The 18,786-nt window shown below is 45.5% G+C and overlaps 1 protein-coding gene across 2 annotated transcripts in view; it reads right to left on the bottom strand.

Annotated features, from left to right (window-relative positions):
* Positions 1 to 18,786, bottom strand: part of tmem104 (transmembrane protein 104) — a 77,949-nt gene that overhangs the window by 19,266 nt on the left and 39,897 nt on the right. For both annotated transcript variants that reach the window (XM_055654022.1, XM_055654023.1), the window contains exon 7: positions 10,076 to 10,175. In XM_055654022.1, the coding sequence (XP_055509997.1) occupies positions 10,076 to 10,175 (100 nt within the window). The remainder of the gene's footprint in view (positions 1 to 10,075; positions 10,176 to 18,786) is intronic.

The raw sequence follows: 18,786 nt of genomic DNA, 5'->3' as shown, positions 1-18,786 counted from the left end.
TCATCAACAGCACAGACAAAAACATTCTAATTTGATTTTTTTTTTTTTTTTAAAACAGAAGAATGTAACATTATCATTAACATAGAGTGATACAGTGCGGAAACAGGCCCTTCGGCCCAACTTGCCCATACCAGCCAACATGTCTCAGCTATATTAGTCCCACCTGCCCGTGTTTGGTCCATATCCCTTCAAACCTGTCTAACTGTTTCTTAAATGTTGGGATAGTCCCTGCCTCAATGACCTCCTCTGGCAGATTGTTCCATACACCCACCACCCTTTGTGTGAAGATGCTACCCCTCACATTCCTATTATATCCTTTCCCCTTCACCTTAAACCTACGACCTCTGGTCCTTGACTCACCTCCTCTCAGCGAGAGACTGCCTCTAGCAAGAGACTCTGCGAGTCTAATATTATCGCCATGACAATCTTGTCTGCTTGAAATTTATAGGCACCTGTGTTACTTTGCAGCCGTGCCTATTTTAGCAACCCTGGTCACGTTTTTGAACAAAACAATTGTTAAAAATTGAGCAGTTGAAGATTTATGTAGAGGGACAATTTCTTTCAGCCCACATTGCAGCAATGGAAACGGCAAGAAAGTCTCACGATTTCTCTGCTTTTTAAGAATACATTTTACTGATGTTTGGAACAATTGGTCAAATCAGTCAAAGATTAAAAGCAAGCCAGAACTTTACAATAGCCATTTGGTAGGCATCTGAGAAATGAATACTCTGAACTCGAGGACAATTCTGTCACCATAATCTACATGGATTCTCAAAAACAGTTACTTGACCAGGGGTATTCTGTCTATAAAATAGTCAGTTCAAAATTTGTCCATTGACATGGCTGATTCAGTGGTAAATGCAAGGAAAAGGGCTCATCAAATTGGTCTGTTGAGAACAACCTCTTAAGTAACAAAAGTCCCACATTTCCACCTGAAATAAAAATGTTCAGGCATCTACTGAGCAAGGGTCTCGACCCGAAATGGCATCCATTCCTTCTATCCAGAGATGCTGCCTGTCCAGCTGAGCTACTCCAGCATTTTGTGTCTATCTACTGAGCAAGCTCCATTTGTCTTCATGATGAAGAGAACAGCTGGAAATGTCCAGCAGCAAGCCGACACAGGCAACACTGATGTTCTTCGATGCTCTCAGAACAACCTGACACCCAAATCAGGACGACATAGCAGAAGAGTTGCTGCCTTACAGCGCCAGAGACGCCGGTTCGATCCCGACTACGGGTGCTGCCTGTACGGAGTTTGTACGTTCTCCCAGTGACCTGCTTGAGTTTTCTCTGGGTGCTCCAGTTTTCTCCCACACTCCAAAGACATACAGGTTTGTAGGTTAATTGGCTTAAGGGCCTATCCCACGAACATGCGACCTGCATGCGGCGAGCGCGACCAAACCGTAAGCGGGGGCCGCGTGGAGGTCGAGTGCGTGACGTGAAGTTCGAGCGAAGTCCGCGGGAAGTTCGCGCGTGACGTGCGGCATCAAGACGCTGCGCACGCCCGTCGAGGCGGTGCGTACGGCGTTGAGATGGCTGCGGGCCGGCAGTCCGTTACCGCGCGGAATTTTTGAACATGTTCAGTTTTTCGGAGCCCCGCGCGATGTCGGGACCAGCTGCGCACAACTCCATACGGCTCCGGCGATCGAAGTTGGACCGGCTCAAGCGACCACGTTAGGTCACGCTTGTCGCATGGAGTCGCATGCTCGTGGGACAGGCCCTTTAGTAAAATTGTAAATTGTCCCTAGAGTGTAGAATAGTGCCGAAACACCTGTTACTGCGCTGTATCTTTAAATTAAATTCAGATTCAACTCCCCTTAGTCACAACCCTCAAAGACAAAAAAGGATGCCTTGATAGGTTCAACAAGTCAGTTGTTCATCTAGACGATATAAATTGACAACTGTGCCCCCAATCTGCTACCTGAGCATCCAATATGAACCTCAATCACCTTCTATCACTTGAAGGGGTCAAAAGGCCAATAAACAACTAAATTCTGGCAATTATTATATGAAGGGAAGTGTTTCACCGCATCTTGAGCAGTATGTGGATTGGAAATGTGCAAATGTTTAGGATGCCAAGCTATGACAAGTTTAGTTTAGCACGGAAACAGGCCATTCAGCCCTTTGAGTTCGCACCAATCAGCGATCCCTGCACATAACACTATCCTACACACACTAGGGCCAATTTACAATTATACCAAGCCAATTAACCTACAAACCTGTACGTCATTGGAGTGTGGGAGGAAACAGAAGATCTCGGAGGAAACCCATGCGGTCACAGGGAGAACGTACAAACTCTGTACAGATAACACCTGTAGTCGGGGTCGAATCCGGGTCTCTGGCGCTGCAAGCGTTGCAAGGCAGCAACTCTACTGCTGTGCCATTCTGCCGCCCATTGACTACTGTTCAGAAATACAACACAGCAAACCTGACAGAAAATTGTACTGGGCTTTGCCTCCTTGTTATAGCAAAATATTACATTGCATCCTTCAGAAAAAATATTGCGAACATATTCAAGGGGAATTTTTCATAAAAGCTTTACAGTTATGGACAGCAAGTCAGAAGAGAGTGGACAAGACTTTGTCATCTGGCAGCCCACTAACAGTAAATTAGTGTAGATCATGGATAGGTGCCGTCTTCAGTATCATTAACTTCAATACAGTAGTAGGAGAATCTCTGGATAATTTATCGCAAATTTGGACCCGAGCCACATGCTAAGAGCATCCACATCAATGCTTCCCGTAGCTCCATCCCTCTGCCCAAGAAAGCTCATACCAAACAGTCTGTTCCATGATATGACTGGTCATGTACGCTCACAATGGTGACCCTTCTACATTCTCATTTTTACCGTTTGTGCTTCAGAGAAGACAATATTAATTTTATTGATGAACCAATTACATTAGTTTAGAGTCATGTGGAAGGTTTCATGGTTACATTTCTACATTTTGAAAATGTATTCTGAAGGTTGGCACAAAATACTGGAGTAACTCAGCAGGACAGGCAACATTTCTGGAGAGAAGGAATGGGTGACCGAAGAAGGGTCTCGACTCGAAAGTCACCCATTCCTTCTCTCCAGAGATGCTGCCTGTCCCGCATTTTGTGTCTATCTTTGGTGTAAACCAGCATCTGCAGTTCCTTCCTACCCATATAGTTTTGAAAAAGTGATTTGGAATTGTCTGCAGGCTTTGTGCCCAGTGCATTACAGTACAATTGGGGCAAGACCGTCATACAATGGGGTTGGATCTGAAGCTGAATTTCAATAACCCAATGCCTCTTAATTGGTGTATTCGTTTACATTTTTTTCTAATATACACAAGTATGAGCTCTAACTGGAAGGATTGATAAATACTGTAGAAATGATCCAATGTTGTAGACCAGTAAAGCAGCTCCGTGCAACAGGATTGATCAATGCCTCCCTTCCAACTTAAATTTCACCCTTGCTATAAGTCATAGACTGACAATTTTTACTGGTCAAGTGGTGGGTCAATGGAATGAATTGGCACAGATCATTCAACAGTAATGTCCCTTTCCTGGAAGCAACAAGCTCCTCTCTCAGAGGTAAGATATTGCCTTTGCGTTATTAAAACTCCCTTTTGCTTTAAAGTCACAGAAGCAACATCAACCTCAGACCTGCCAAGATCAACTTTGGTCCAAGCTATTTGGCGTGCAGGTTAGGGGTAGGAAGTCGATGGATAATGCCGCATCTAATTTTGAAAAAGGTCGCCATGCTCAGGATGAAAGGACTATGCAGTGGAAATGTGGATTACCCCTAATGCTGCTCACAAATCTCATTTGTAACTTCCTCACTTTCAGCCAGAACTCCTGCTAATTAAAGTCTCAGTTAAAAGCTTTGTAAAGGCATTCAAGATTTTTCAGTTACTTGCATACAAGAACAAAGACGATGACCAATGGCTCAAAATTTTCCAATTCTAGATTTCACTAGCAGTTGGTGTGCCCACCCTTGCTCATCTATTACCTCCCATTGATCTGAGCCACATGTCCAGGCAGAGCATCCACATCTATGCTACAAGCACCCAGCTCAATTGCTTTGCACCAAAGTAATGCAGTAAGAATTGGGTCAGGTTGAACAAGCAAAAGATCAAAGCCACCATTTCCAATTCTATGCCATAAACCAAATCCTGCGCTCAGACTGTCAGAACTTTAAACCCAACATCCTCTTCTAGAGATCATTTATAACAAGATCATAGAGGTATAGTTTCAAGAAAATGTGCAGAGTAAGATTTTATTTTACACAGTGGTGAGCTTGGAACATGTTCCAGGGCTGGTGGTGAAAGCTGATATGATAGTAGCGTTTGAAGCTTTTACATGAATATATGCTCGCTTAGATAGACACATGAATATGTGAATGGGGGTAGGGGGGGGGGGGATATGGAACATGTGCAGGCAGAGGAGATTAGTTTAACTGAACATCATGGTTAACACAGGTATAATGGGCTGAAGGGCCTGTTCCTGTGCTGTACTGTACTGCTCTCACACTTGCAAAACCCCACCGCAACCTACTCCATTGCCCAGCTTGAAGTAATCTAACTCAGCATTCCCTTCACTTCAGCCAAAGGTAGATTGGCATTAATTTTACTTCGGAGTCACGTGAGTGACTACGTGAAGAACCCACCCAGCGCGCAGGCGCGGCATTACGTCAGCAGTGCAACAGCGGCAGCAGCTGGAGCCAGGCTCTCCAGCGGCAGCATAAAGTCAAGACCTCAGGTAAGTGCCTTTTTTGTGTTACAGAGTCGCTCAACGGTGGAGAATAATGGCCACCCGAAAGCGACCAGCCAGAAGGACTGCCTGCCCTACTCCACCCGAGGAGGGGTCCATAGCTGGGTGGCAGCCACTCGTAGTGGAGGAGCCATTTCAACGCTCCCGCTCACCCGATGCCGAGCCGCCCCCTGTGCTGCCGATATCGACGCCCCGCACAGGGAGGAAGGCTACCCATAAAACGGACCGGCCGGTGTCCTCCGATTCGTCGGAGGAACGGGAACGCTCTCCACCGCCGAAACGGGGGGACGCCCGCATCAGCTGCATGAGGCAGCTGTTGGAACAAATGATTGATGAGGAGATGCAGGCTAGGCATCTCCCAGGAGGACGGGCTTTGGCCTCCTCCTTACCATCACCACACCCTTCTGTACCCTCTATGTTCGAGGGCAGTAAGGGAGGCCAGGACTGGGCTGGCCTATCCCAAGGGCAGGCGGACGACAACATCAGTATGCCGGGCGTGCTGGAAGAAGAGCTACTGGGTGTAGTGGGACGGTACGCTGCGCCCCCAACGACCGGGATGGTACTACCACCTAGACTGGCGGCCAGCATCAATAGGCTTTCCAACAAGCCGCTGCTGGAGAAGGTCGTACAGCAGGCCCTTGAAACCTATACAGCGCCAGAGAATTGCGAGGCGCTGCGGGTGAAAACAGTCAACGGGCAGATATGGAACCAGCTGGGGCAGCAGATCAGGACTCACGAAGTAAAAATGCAGCGGGTCCTGAAGCTCCACTCTGCAGCCATCACCGCCTTTGCTCGGTCCGTCGGGAACGAAGAGCTTTCCATACCCCAGCAGGATGCACTGGCGTTGATGTGCAACACCACGTACGAGCTGAACAGCCTACGGCGGGATAACATCAGGCCTGCCCTCAATCCAAAATACGCAGGCCTCTGCAAAGCTCCAGCGCCGGAACGAGAGGCGCTGCTATTTGGTGCAGACCTGGCCAAAAAACTAAAAGAGTTGGAAGAGGCGGCCAAACCTGTAGGCCTCATGAGGGCAGCGCCAGGACCGAGCAGGGTGAAGACACCCAGTTGGCAGCACGCCTCAGCATCCACCAGCAGGTACCGAGCTGGTGAAAGCCTGGTGACCGCCTCCCACTACCCCCAGAGCTCTTTTTTAGAGCGGGGCCCAGGGCGGAGCCGTGGGAAGATGCGCCGCCCCACCGCAGCACCAACACGGACAACCTTGGGCCAAACCTACCGGAAACGCCCCCACAAATAAACATGGAGGTAGGTGGGTCTGGTTCCTGCCAACATGCACAGACAAAGGGTGTTGTATTAACAGGAGGACGTTTGAGTTTCTTCAAGCATGTTTGGTGCTCCCTTACTAACAATAAGTTTATACTCAACAGTATCAGTGGATACAAAATTGAATTCAAACCAGGCATAGAACCACCAGTTCAGCACATGCCCCAAAGGGTATTCCCTCAGCAGTTGAGAAGGTAGAAGGACAAGCTGAACTAGATCGGCTCGTGTCTAAAGGCATCATAGAAATGACCACACACGAGCCGCAAGAATTTGTATCAAATATTTTTCTCAAATCCAAAAAAGATGGTGGATGTCGCATTATTATTGATCTGACGTCACTTAATCAGTCTTGAGTATCAACATTTCAAGATGGAGACATTTGTCACTGCCAGACAACTGATCTCCAAGGGATACTACATGGCAAGCATAGATATCAAGGATGCTTACTATTTAGTACCCATTCATACGGATTATTACAAATATTTGAAATTTATCTGGATGGGCCAGCTATGGCAGTACAGAGCCTTGCCCAATGGTTTAACGACAGCTCCCAGATTATTTACAAAAATTCTCAAAGTGGCCATGAAAAAAAAAAAAATTGAGAGAACAAAAACATTTAGTCGTGGCCAATCTGGACGATGTTCTCATATTAGGGAGAACAAGGGAACTAGCTGTCGCAGGAGTTTTAGCCACTAAACAACTCCTTGAAACTTTGGGATTCATCCTACACCCAGATAAATCAATATTGGAGCCTACTACTAACATGGATTACCTAGGCTTCACTATTGACACTATCCATATGACTGTCACTCTGCCCAGAGACAAAAAAGTTTCACTCATCGAAGCTTGTAACCATTTAATTTCTACACCGCAACCAAGGATACGGCACGTAGCCAGAGTTATTGGCTCTATAGTAGCAGCATTCCCGGCTGCCCAACATGGGCCCTTGCATTATCAAAATTTGCAAAGAGCAAGGACTCATGCATTACGTCTTAATAGGGGGCATTATGACCGCAAAATGGAGTTACCCACTGAAGCCAAATCAGAACTTCAGTGGTGGGTCGATAATATTTGGCACAGTCACAGTCCTATCGCCGTAACCAATCCTAACATAACCATTACAACGGATGCCAGTGCTTTAGGCTGGGGAGCTACTAACTCCATAGACAGCACAGGTGGCAGATGGACTAACTCAGAGGCATCGCTACTACAATCACTGGGCATTAACTTCTTGGAAATGCTCGCCGCCTTTTATGGGCTAAAAGCATATACATCTGATATGCGGCATGTGCATGTTAGGATTATGATTGACAACACTACGGCGGTATCTTATATCCAGCACATGGGTGGCATAAAATCAGTATCATGCGACAAATTAACTACTATAATCTGGCAATGGTGTGTCGAGAGACATATTTGGCTATCAGCTGCCTATTTACCAGGCAAGCTAAATTTAGTGGCGGACACCAGGTCACGAAAATTCAATGACAACATCGAATGGATGTTGGACCCAAAACTATTTGCTAGAATTGTCAAGCAATATGGTACGCCAGATATAGATTTATTTGCGTCTAGACTAAATCACCAACTACCCATGTATGTGGCTTGGGAACCAGACCCAGAGGCAGCAGCGGTAGATGCCTTCACGCTGGATTGGGGAGATTTCTTTTTCTATGCTTTTCCCTCCCTTCTGCCTCATCAGTCGGGTACTCCAGAAAATTCAGGCAGACTCAGCCTCCGGCATTCTGGTCGTGCCCGACTGGCCTACCCAACCATGGTTCCCAATGTTCCACGACATGGTGGTAGAGACACCTATGGTCCTTCACAACCACCCCCAATTATTGACTCACCCGGTAACTGGCATTAGTCATCCATGCCACCAAAAATTGAACCTCCTGGTTTCCAGATTCTGAACAGACCTTACCGGGGATTGGGGTTATCAGAGAGAACAATCACCACCATGTCGGCATCCCTGCGAGTTTCCACCAAGAAACAGTACCTGACCTACATCAGGAAGTGGGAACAGTACTGTCTGGAAGCAGGGACATCCTACAAGACGGCTTCGATCTCGGATGTGCTGGAGTTCCTGGCCCACCTGCACCATGACCTAAAGATGAGCTACAGTGCCATCAATGCAGCTCGGAGCGCCCTGTCCGCATACCTTATGCCCATAGGACAGCATAGTGTTGGATCCCACCCTCTGGTTATCAAACTCCTTAAAGGGATCTATAACACAAAACCCCCTACACCTAGATACACCCATATGTGGGATGTTAGTGTAGTATTGTCACACCTTCGAGGTTGGCCTCCGGTGGGATCCCTGAGCCTGGAACAATCCACTTATAAAACCCTAATGCTCATGGCGCTTGTATCAGCTCAGAGGGTTCAGTCGCTGCATCAGTTAAATCTGGACCACATGGTGACCACCCCAGATACCATTACGTTTACCATGCCGGGGTTGGTCAAACAGAGCAGAACAGGTACATCCCCGTTGATCTTCCGGGCATACCCTCCAGAACCTAGGCTGTGTGTGGTGACCCACCTTTATAACTATATAGACACAACCCAAACTCTTAGAGGGGGAGAGAAAGCCTTATGGGTCAGCCATAAAAAGCCTTTTGGACGGGTTACCAGCCAGACAATATCCAGATGGTTGAAACAGGTCCTTAATATGGCAGGGATTAACACAGATGTTTTTAAATCCCATTCAACCAGGGCAGCGTCCACGTCAGCGGCGGATAGGATGCAGGTTCCCCTAGACCACATCCTCAGTGCAGCGGGATGGTCAAGGGAATCGACATTCCAAAAATTCTACCGCAAACCGCTGATGCAGAAGGACGTCTTTGCGGAGAAAATTTTAGAAACCGCAAATTTATAATTTAAAGCCCAGGGGAGCTATTTTTTGTTGTTCTTAATAAACATTTGTTTTTTAAAACTAACAAACTCGTTGGTCTTTAGCTACCACTTCCTCCCTCGATGATCTTTCGGCAGTGAGTGATAAAACTGTTACACGGTTTGAAATCACAGACCTTTGAAGTCTTCACGTAGTCACTCACGTGACTCCGAAGTAAAATAGTAAGATTAAACGAGTACTTACCAGTACGAAGTTTGATCTGTATTTTATGAGGAGTTACGATGAGGGATTACGTGCCCTCCGCTCCCACCCTCATGGTATAGATCAAACTCGGACTGATGTCTCATTAATCTTTACTATCTTTACTTCAATTTGTGTCTATCTGTGATTCCACACCGCTGCTTGGAAGTATGCCGCGCCTGCGCGCTGGGTGGGTTCTTCACGTAATCCCTCATCGTAACTCCTCATAAAATACAGATCAAACTTCGTACTGGTAAGTACTCGTTTAATCTTACTATTAATTGGCTTGACTCTACATTCCACACACAAAATCTTGCAACAGCTATCAAAGCAACAAAGTTTTGGATCATAACCCCAACATTTAATTTCCTCTTAGACTATTTTCAATGATTTAATGGGCACAAAACTAATTGATACTGTCCTACTGATATCTTGCTGCTTCCATTTGCTTCAGTACAATCAAAATTAAAATGTGAACATGTCCCATGTTTTTTTTGTATTCATTTGACATCCTTTATTCATAGCCTGTAGGGCAAATATTGGACCTTAGGAGACAAGTTTCTGCCAATGCCTAGTGCAGCAAGGTGCCAGCTCACATAGTATGACCGCATGCTAAAGCTAAGTTGATCAAGTTATTCATCGGTTCTATAATTGCACGAGTTAATGAAGCATAAACACATTGTAAAAAATGATTCCTTTACAATGAGTAATCCATTAAGTACAATGAATGCAAATAATTATCTGCAGTGGGAATCAGTATGTTTGATGCTTGTTGTACTCAAGAGCGACAGCTTGAAAAATATTCCTCTTCTTTTATTCTATAATCAATTTTCCTTTGTCGTACTTTTTAAATAACTACATAAATCTTTCACCAATCTTATGACGTATAGCTAAAGGGTCAGCAACAGCCTCATTGACATTGCAGCGAAGTGAAGGGCAAGAGCATCAACGAATACTTACCAGACGACTTCCGTGAGGGAATATGGGACAGCAGCTGCGTAGATAGCCAGATCCCCATAGAGGTAGATTATGATGCAGATGTAGAACATGTTGACTCCCACTGTGTGAAGAAACAAAACAAATTAAAAATCTTGCAACCATATGCGTTTGTAAATCTTTGTGCAAAAACAGGTGCACTTCTCCGCTACCAACTTTATTTCCAGTCACTGGCATCTGATTTGGGAGGTGACTGCCAAGTCCAACTGGAGCAACAATATGCCCTTTGCCTTTATATGCATCGAAAAGATTCGCTACCAGAGGAACTGTTAATATTGAATCACTCATTCCCCTCCAATGATACTTACTTTTTTTTTAGTGAATTACTAAAACACTCCTTTTCAGAATTGACATTTAAAATACTGTACATCACAGATAGGCAACAGTTCTCGTGTCTGAAAGATCACTAGTGTGGAAACAATACTGTAATAAATTAACAGAAGTCATGTGTCCTAGGCTCAACCACCAATCTGTGCAGAAATAACTGATCTCAGCCAGTAGAATGGTTCTGCACAACAGGTCTTCAGAGGCCTGGAGTGAAAAGAAAATACAACTTGCGTTCCAGCTCAGCTGCTCAGTGAAGCATTTCGAACATTTGCCTCGGATAGAACCAGACTCAGCCATAAAGTGCTTTCAATTTCTAATACACATGAATGAAGCAGTGAAAATTTGCCAGAATCCTTAAACTGCCACACAGAAAATATTTCCTGGAGAGATATTAAAAAATCTAGGTCAAACAGCTGAATTTCAAGACCACACAGTTGTCCAAATTCTCATGCACTTTTTTTCTCCACATCTCAAACAATATGTCTTTCCACATCATCTTCTACCCCAAAACCTGGGCTGGGTGCATCAAATGGTTGAAAACTGTGGACACGAGCAAGATGAACAAACACAACTTCTGGTCCCTGTTACAGGTAGGATTCACACATCCATAAAAGAAAAGGAGATATGACTTGGGAATTCAATAACATGAACAGGCGCTAATAATAATGTACCATCTATTTAAGATACACAGACCAAGGTTTGGAACTGGAAACAGCAACGATAGCAATTGGGAAAGGGGACAAAGGCTGCAACCCATCCAGCAACGAGGAAGCCTTCACATCTCATTGTGTATTCACTGAATATTTAAGCCCCTGTCCCACTTACATGTCCTTGACCTCGTGGTCACGTTGAGGCACGACGGTCCCACGAAGGTCGCACACAATTTCATGCGCCCGCACAGCCGTCTGGAGCGCGTGACGTCATTTGAAGATAGACACAAAATGCAGGAGTAACTCAGCGGGCCCGGCAGCATCTCTGGAGAGAAACAATGGGTGATGTTTCGTGTCGAGACTCTTCTTCAGTCTGAAAAAAGGGTCTTGACCCGAAACGTCACCCATTGCTTCGCTCCAGAGATGCTGCCGGTCCCGCTGAGTTACTCCAGCCTTTTGTGTCTACCTTCAATTTTCTTGGCCCTGCTCTGGGAGTAGAAGTGGGGGCGGATACGGACCACAACGGCCGTGAGCCCCAGGCCGAGCTCGACGATCGTTTGCCTGCTTCTGCTGCTGTTGGAGGTGAGATGTTACGTCGCGCCAGGGACTTGGGCCTGTCCAACTTTGTTCAAAGAAGGGGCAGGCCCAAGTCCCACAGCTTCACAACTCTATGGGTGAAAATATTTTTCCTCATCTAGATGGCCTACCCCTTATTGTTAAACTGTGACCCCTTGTTCTGGAATCCTGAAACATGGGGAACATGAAAGTGAGGGTCACCGTGATCACCCACTCTGTCGAAGAGTCACAGTGTCCACAATGTAAGGCTGCCCTGAAGATCACTACAATTGGCCACCACAAAGAGAACTGCTTTACTGATAATGACCAGAACTAAGAGCTAATTAAGGCATTCTTCCTTTGAAGACACTGCCATTCCTCAAGGGGGAGCAAACAGCACCCGAGAGATTTGAAGTAAAGGTACACTTCAAAACTCTGACCTAAAGAAGATTGCTAACTCAACAATGCTGCCAAATACGCAAGGCCTCATTTCAATGAGCCAAGAATGGAGAAAAGTTATCAAAGACAGAGAAGCAATTAATGCCCGCCAGAAGCAGCAGTGAACATCTGCTCACTCACAACGTCCCTGGATAAGACTGCCCTGCTCATTCCATAGCAGCCTATTCAGCCCAGTCTGAGATTTTGGGAACAGAGAGTAACCCTGAGGTTTTCAAAGTTTGCCAAAAGCTTCAGTCACAAAATTACAGCCTTCATTGTCACATTAAGAGGAAAATATACCAAGGGACCTCAAATGGCCAAAATGACTGCCAGCATTCTCACACTCCAGATTTTCAGCAACTGTTGTGTCCTGCATCTCAGTTCCGATATTTTGTTTTTGTTCCCCGTTCTCATTCATCTCCCTCGAATTGCACCTCAAGACAGATCCGCTACAATTAATAAACCTTCAGCATCCCGTCGCTGCCAGCATGTACGCCATCTGTGTTGTTCATTCTCTTGGTCTCGACCCTATCACGGACATTGCTCTCTCCACACCTCCCTCTTCTCCACAACTCAAAATGTTTGTTTTCTCACTTTTCCCAGCTGATGAAAGGTCATAGACTGAAAAATTAACTCCTGCACTCCACAGATGTGGCCGGACCTGCTGAATTTTTCTTTTCTTGTACGTTTCCTTTCAGATTTCCAACATATTCAGTTTTTGAACATTGAGTAGAATGGAGAAAGGTAGTTGATGCAGGGAACAGGCAAAGAACAAAATTACAGGCTTCAGCAGTTTAATCATTCAACACGATGACCAAATTGTCATTCTGCCGTATGTCTTAATGTGGAAGGAGCTTAAGGAAAGGGAAAAGGCTTCTTATAATTGGGTTTTAGACTTCCAGCTTCCCAGGTTTATTGCACTGGCAACTGTTGGTCAGCATGGAATTGGTAGAAAGAGGGCCTGTCTCTGTGCCATGAGACCCTAACAAGAGATCACTTTTGTGTAGGAAGGAACTGCAGATGCTGGTTTAAACCGAAGATACACACAAAAAGCTGGCCAGGCAGCATCTCTGGAGAGAAGAAATAGGTGACGTTTCGGGTCGAGACTCTTCTTCAGACTGGTTAGGGATAACGAGAGATACAGGCAATGATGTGGGGAGATAAAGAACGATGAATTAAAGATATTCAAAAAAGTAACCACTTTTAGCATGATCCCACCTGTTGGTTATTTGTGGAACCAGAAGAGCAAGCAACAGCAAATCCCATTGATCAATCTGAGTGAAGAATTCTCACTACGTCAACCAGTAGTACCTTGTTCAGTTTTCCAATGCTGATAGACACTGCCAAACCAACTAAGTTCCTCAACATTTTCTGACTTTGTTCTAATTTTTGCATCCGAGGATGCTTGCTCCAATTTAGTAACTATATGTACTTGAAGGTGGTGACAGCAGTGAACTGCCACCTTCAAGTTTGCAGTCGGCTTGGTGGCGACTCACAAAATCAACGATTGTCCCCAGCAATTAATGCATCTTCTGGGACTATGTATGAGGGGAGAGGAATTGGGAGCAGGTCCTACAAGCCTGCTAACCTCTTGTCAGGTGGTAAAGCTCAGACGTTGCAGTCCTTGCTTCTAAAAATCATGTCACATACCGTATGTCTTTGAAGGTGGTAATTATCGTTGTTTTTTTGTAACTCCTCTTGTAAGTGGTTGGCCACACTAAGCTCCTACAACACCTACTCAACTGGTTCCATTCACATTTAACCCGCCCTGGCAAAGAATGCCCTGTGATGAATTCTCGCCGTGCCTTCCTCTGGGACCTTTCCTTTCTCTCATCAGCTGCACATCTTAAAACACAATGCTAGCTTTCACCAGTGCTAACATCTCGGCTCTACCTCAGCACAGTCTGGCCACAGGATGAGCAGGCTGTTCCCCCAACCCTACACTGAAACCAACTTAAATCAAACATTGAAACCACCATCTTCAATCTCTTTTCCCAGTCACAACTCTGTTCTCCTTTCCACAGTTATCTACACCACGCATATCTGTTCACAAACCATGGTTGGAATCTGGAACACACTACTTATGGGCTTGGTGGAGGCAGGTTCCATTGCGGCCTTCAAGTAAGAGTTGGATAAATAAATAACGAGGAAGAATTTGTAAGGCCACGATTAACAGGCAAGGATTAACAGGTGTAACTAATAGGTTGGTTTGGTACAAAGCTGGCCAAGTTAGAACAACATGGGTGCCAGCCCCTGCCCTTCCCTCAACATGTCGGAGATTGCAACAAGGCATAATCCCATGTACCAACCCATGCTCTCAGCTCATGATTTTATCTGTGCGGTTTCTTCCATTAAAATAAATGTGGTTAAATCTACCAGCCCCCCCGTATTGGATGCAAAACACCATCCAATACGTCCCCCCTGGTGCCCAGTTTGATCAGATGCATCTGAATCTAACCCTGTGAGTATTCCACACAAAAGGAGCAAAACACCATCCAATACGTCCCCACTTGGACTGTGCAGTGCAGCTGTAGAAAAGCACCTGAACAACAAAACAAATACCAGCTTTTTTGATTTCCAGTGCACTTGCATATTTTAACAGGACTTTCAATCAAGCACAGATGTTCTCAGGTTGTTCTCTTAGAGGACACACAGAAAGGAAAGAAACAGCAGGTAGGTCTTATAAAAAAAAAGGCTATTGTTTAGCCTTTCAGTTGATTAATCTCACATTAGTACAAATTCACCAAGCACCACACAGCACTGCCAACACAAATGAATTGACAAGCTCTGCAAATGAAGGTCAGATTCAAACATTCAAGGGCAAGATACAAACCTACCAGGTTAAAGAATTTAAAAACAAATATCCTTACGTATGGTATAATATCTCTCTCTATTAAAGGATTCAAATTAATGAGTAGTAAGCCACAGGGCAAAACCAGTTTTATTGATGGGGCTGGGAGAGACAAGAAGTGGAGCAGATGTAGAGGTCGAATCAATTATTGCAGGGGAGGGAGGTGCAAAGATGTTGTGTACTGATAACAAACTCTCAAGGAAACTGGAAAATAAGTAAAAGACAAAGTGCAGCACAGGAGTAAGAACAAAAACAACCTGACAGGCACAAACTGAAATGCTATCTTTACAATTGTTCTCTGCCAATGTCCAAATGAAAAAAAATTCTCTATTGGTGAATGTAATCTCCACAATATCCTTGGAAAATGCAAAACATTTCCCATTTATGAACTTCATGTAAATTGGAGCACAAACTCGCACTCTTCAAAAGATCTGGTCATAGGTCCAACCCACATTACCAACCCAATCACAAATGAGGAGTACTCTTGGTGAGCAGCAGTCATTAGCTGGGTTTTGCTGTTGATCATCAGGATTTTTCGTCACAAGTGCTATTAAATTATAGAACGATCTCAAGAACATTAGCCAACCTATTCTACCTGATCTCCCAGTTGATAAACACTTTAATTCTCCTTCCCATTCCTGCACAGAGCTTTCCGTCCTAGGTCTCCTCCGTTGTCAGAGTGAGGCTAAACGAAAATTGGAACAGCATCTCATATTTCGCTCGGGTAGCTTACAGCCCAGTGGTATGAACTTCCCTGGCTAGGGATCTTATTCCAATCCTGAGTGAGCCACAGTACCCTCCATAATGTTTGGGACAAAGACCCATCATTCATTTATTTATTTGTCTCTGTACTCCACTATTTATTTGCCTCTGTACTCCACTTTGTCCCAAACATTATGGAGGGCACTGTATGTATCAGGTTCTCTCTCTTTAAACCCCAACCTCTACAGAAAAATGGCCTCCCTTCTGTATATTCTCTGTTCATTCTTCCTCCACCCAACTCTGTTCTTCTCTCTCTTTCCAACCATCCGCCCCACCCAAACAAGGTTCCTCTCCAAGGATCCCTTTTATTCATTGTGAATATATATATAGCAACTCAGTAGTAGTTTCATGAATATACAGATGAATCCCATACCTTCAGATACTGTTGGCCCCAGGGATGCCAACTGCCCATATTATAGGGGGCTTCTAAACCTGAAAGGAACGTCATCCCATGTGACATTATTGGAAATTGGTATTTCACAGTCATCAGCTGTGTGGTAATGCTCGGCGCCCCCAGGAGATCCGTGAAAAATCAGGCCTGGGTACCAGGGAGTAGCCCGAGTAAGCTTCTCCCCCATATTACAAATGATGTTTGAAGGGGTGGGGAGACACCTCATTAAAACTTACCAAATAGTGAAAGGCCTATATAGAGTTAATGTGAAGAGGTTGTTTCCACTAGTTGGAGAGTCTCGGACTAGAGGCCATAGCCTCAGAATAAAAGAACATAGGAGATGGAGGATGAATTTCTTTAGTCAGAGGGTGGTGAATTGCCACATTGCCACAGACGGCTGTGGAAGCCGTCAATAGGTATTTTTAAGGTGGAGATTGACAGATTCTTGATTAGTACGAGTGTCCGGGATTATGAGGAGAAGGCAGGAAAATGGGGTTGAGAGGGAAAGGTCGATCAGCCAGTTTGAATGGCAGACAAAATGTGTAGGAAAGAACTACAAATGCTGATTTAAATTGAAGGTAAACACAAAATCATGGCGTAACTCAGCGGGACAGGGAGCATCTCTCATTCACAGAAACACAGAAAATAGGTGCAGGAGGAGGCCATTTGGCCCTTCAAGCCTGCAACGCCATTCATTATGATCATGGCTGATCATCCACAATCAGTAACCCGTGCCTGCCTTCTCCCCATACCCCTTGATTCAGCTAGCCCCTAGAGCTCTATATAACTCTCTTTTAAATTAATTCAGTGAATTGGCCTCTACTGCTTTCTGTGGCAGAGAATTCCACAAATTCACAACTCACTGGGTGATAACGTTTTTTCTTATCTCAGTTTTAAATGGCCTCCCCTTTATTCTTAGACTGTGGACCCTGGTTTTGCCCCCCCCCCCCCCCCACCCAACCCAACCCCCAACATTGGGAACATTTATCCTGCATCTAGCTTGTCCAGTCCTTTTATGATTTTATACGTTTCTATAAGACCCCTCTCATCCTTCTAAATTCCAGTGATTACAAGCCCAGTCTTTCCAATCTTTCCTCATATGACAGTCCCGCCATCCCGGGAATTAACCTTGTGAACCTACGCTGCACTGCCTCAATAGCAAGGATGTCCTTCCTCAAATTAGGAGACCAAAACTGCACACAATACTCCAGATGTGGTCTCACCAGGGCCCTGTACAACTGCAGAAGGACCTCTATATTCCTGTACTCAAATCCTTTCGTTATGAAGGCCAACATGCCATTAGCTTTCTTCACTGCCTGCTGTACCTGCATGTTCACTTTCAAGGACTGGTGTACAAGGACATCCAGGTCTCGTTGCACTTCCCTTTTTCCTAATCTGACACCAATGAGATAATAATCTGCCTCCTTGTATTTGCTGCCAAGGTCAATAACCTCACATTTATCTACATTATACAGCATCTGCCAACTCACACAACCTGTCCAAGTAACACTGCAACCTCCTAGTATCCTCTTTGCAGTTCACACTGCCACCCAGCTTTGTGTCTTCTGCAAATTTGCTAGTGTTACTTTTAATCCCATTGCATCATCTAAATCAGCCTTCTGCCGAGCTCTTTGAAGTCACGCTACAAAATCTCTTTCCTCTTCTTCCCGACGTCATTTGTGCTGACATGCACTACCACTTCCGCTGCTCACCTTCACCCTTGAGGATGCTCTGCAATCGGTCCGTGACGTCCTGGATCCTGGCACCAGGGAGGCAACACACCATCATTGAATCCAGCCTGTTGCTGCAGAAACCCATTTGTACCCCTCACAATGGAGTCCCCACCTACCACGGCTTTGCCTGACATCTGTCTGTTCGGCTTTGCTTCAGCGCCACGCTTTGACTCGCAGACCTGTCCCCCGCTCAGAATGGCGTAATCTTCTGTCCCGACAACTTCCAGGAGGGTGAACCTGTTTTCAAGAGGTACATCCCCCTGGGGCTCCTGTACTCCAAACTTCCTTCTCTTCCTCATCATTACCCACCTTCTCTCTCTTCCGGTATTTTCGGTGTAACGATCTCGCTATAGGTCCTGTCCAGGAAACCCTTGTTTTCCCGGACGATCCCGAGGTCATCCAGTTGCCTCTCCAGTGCCCCAACACGGTCCTTCAGGGACACACTTCCCACAGTTGTAGCAGCCAGAGGCACCAGCAGTGTCCCTGACCTCCCACACCCTGCAAGCATACACTGAATCAGCTTACCTGTCATTTCTTCAGTGTGTCTCACCCTCTCCAACTTTTGGCTTGGTCTCCTCCCTCAGCCTCCTCGCCGAAGACTCTCGAGCCAAAGACTCGCACTTTTCTCACAAGGCACTTTCCTCGACAAGGCCGCTCCCCGACAGGCCGCTCCCCTAGAGCAAACCTTGCTTATATTAGCCGATAAATTAACTAATTCGCTAATTTACCGATTTCCTAATTAAATTCCTCAGCCAATCCCCGCACTCACTCCTTCACCTGCCGCTCCTCTGACGACCTTGAAGGTCTTCCTTCCCTCATTCTCATTCCTTCTCTCAAGACAAGCTGCCTGTCCTGCTGAGTTACTCCAACACTTAAATTAAATGGCGGAATAGACTTGATAGGGCCAAATGGCCTAATTCTGCCCCGACAACCTATGAACAAACATTGTACAATCTACAAAATGCACT

The sequence above is a fragment of the Leucoraja erinacea genome, chromosome 23, assembly GCF_028641065.1.
Source record: "Leucoraja erinacea ecotype New England chromosome 23, Leri_hhj_1, whole genome shotgun sequence".
In the NCBI taxonomy this organism is placed as follows: Eukaryota; Metazoa; Chordata; class Chondrichthyes; order Rajiformes; family Rajidae; genus Leucoraja; species Leucoraja erinaceus.
This window is presented reverse-complemented; position numbering and strand designations above follow the sequence as displayed.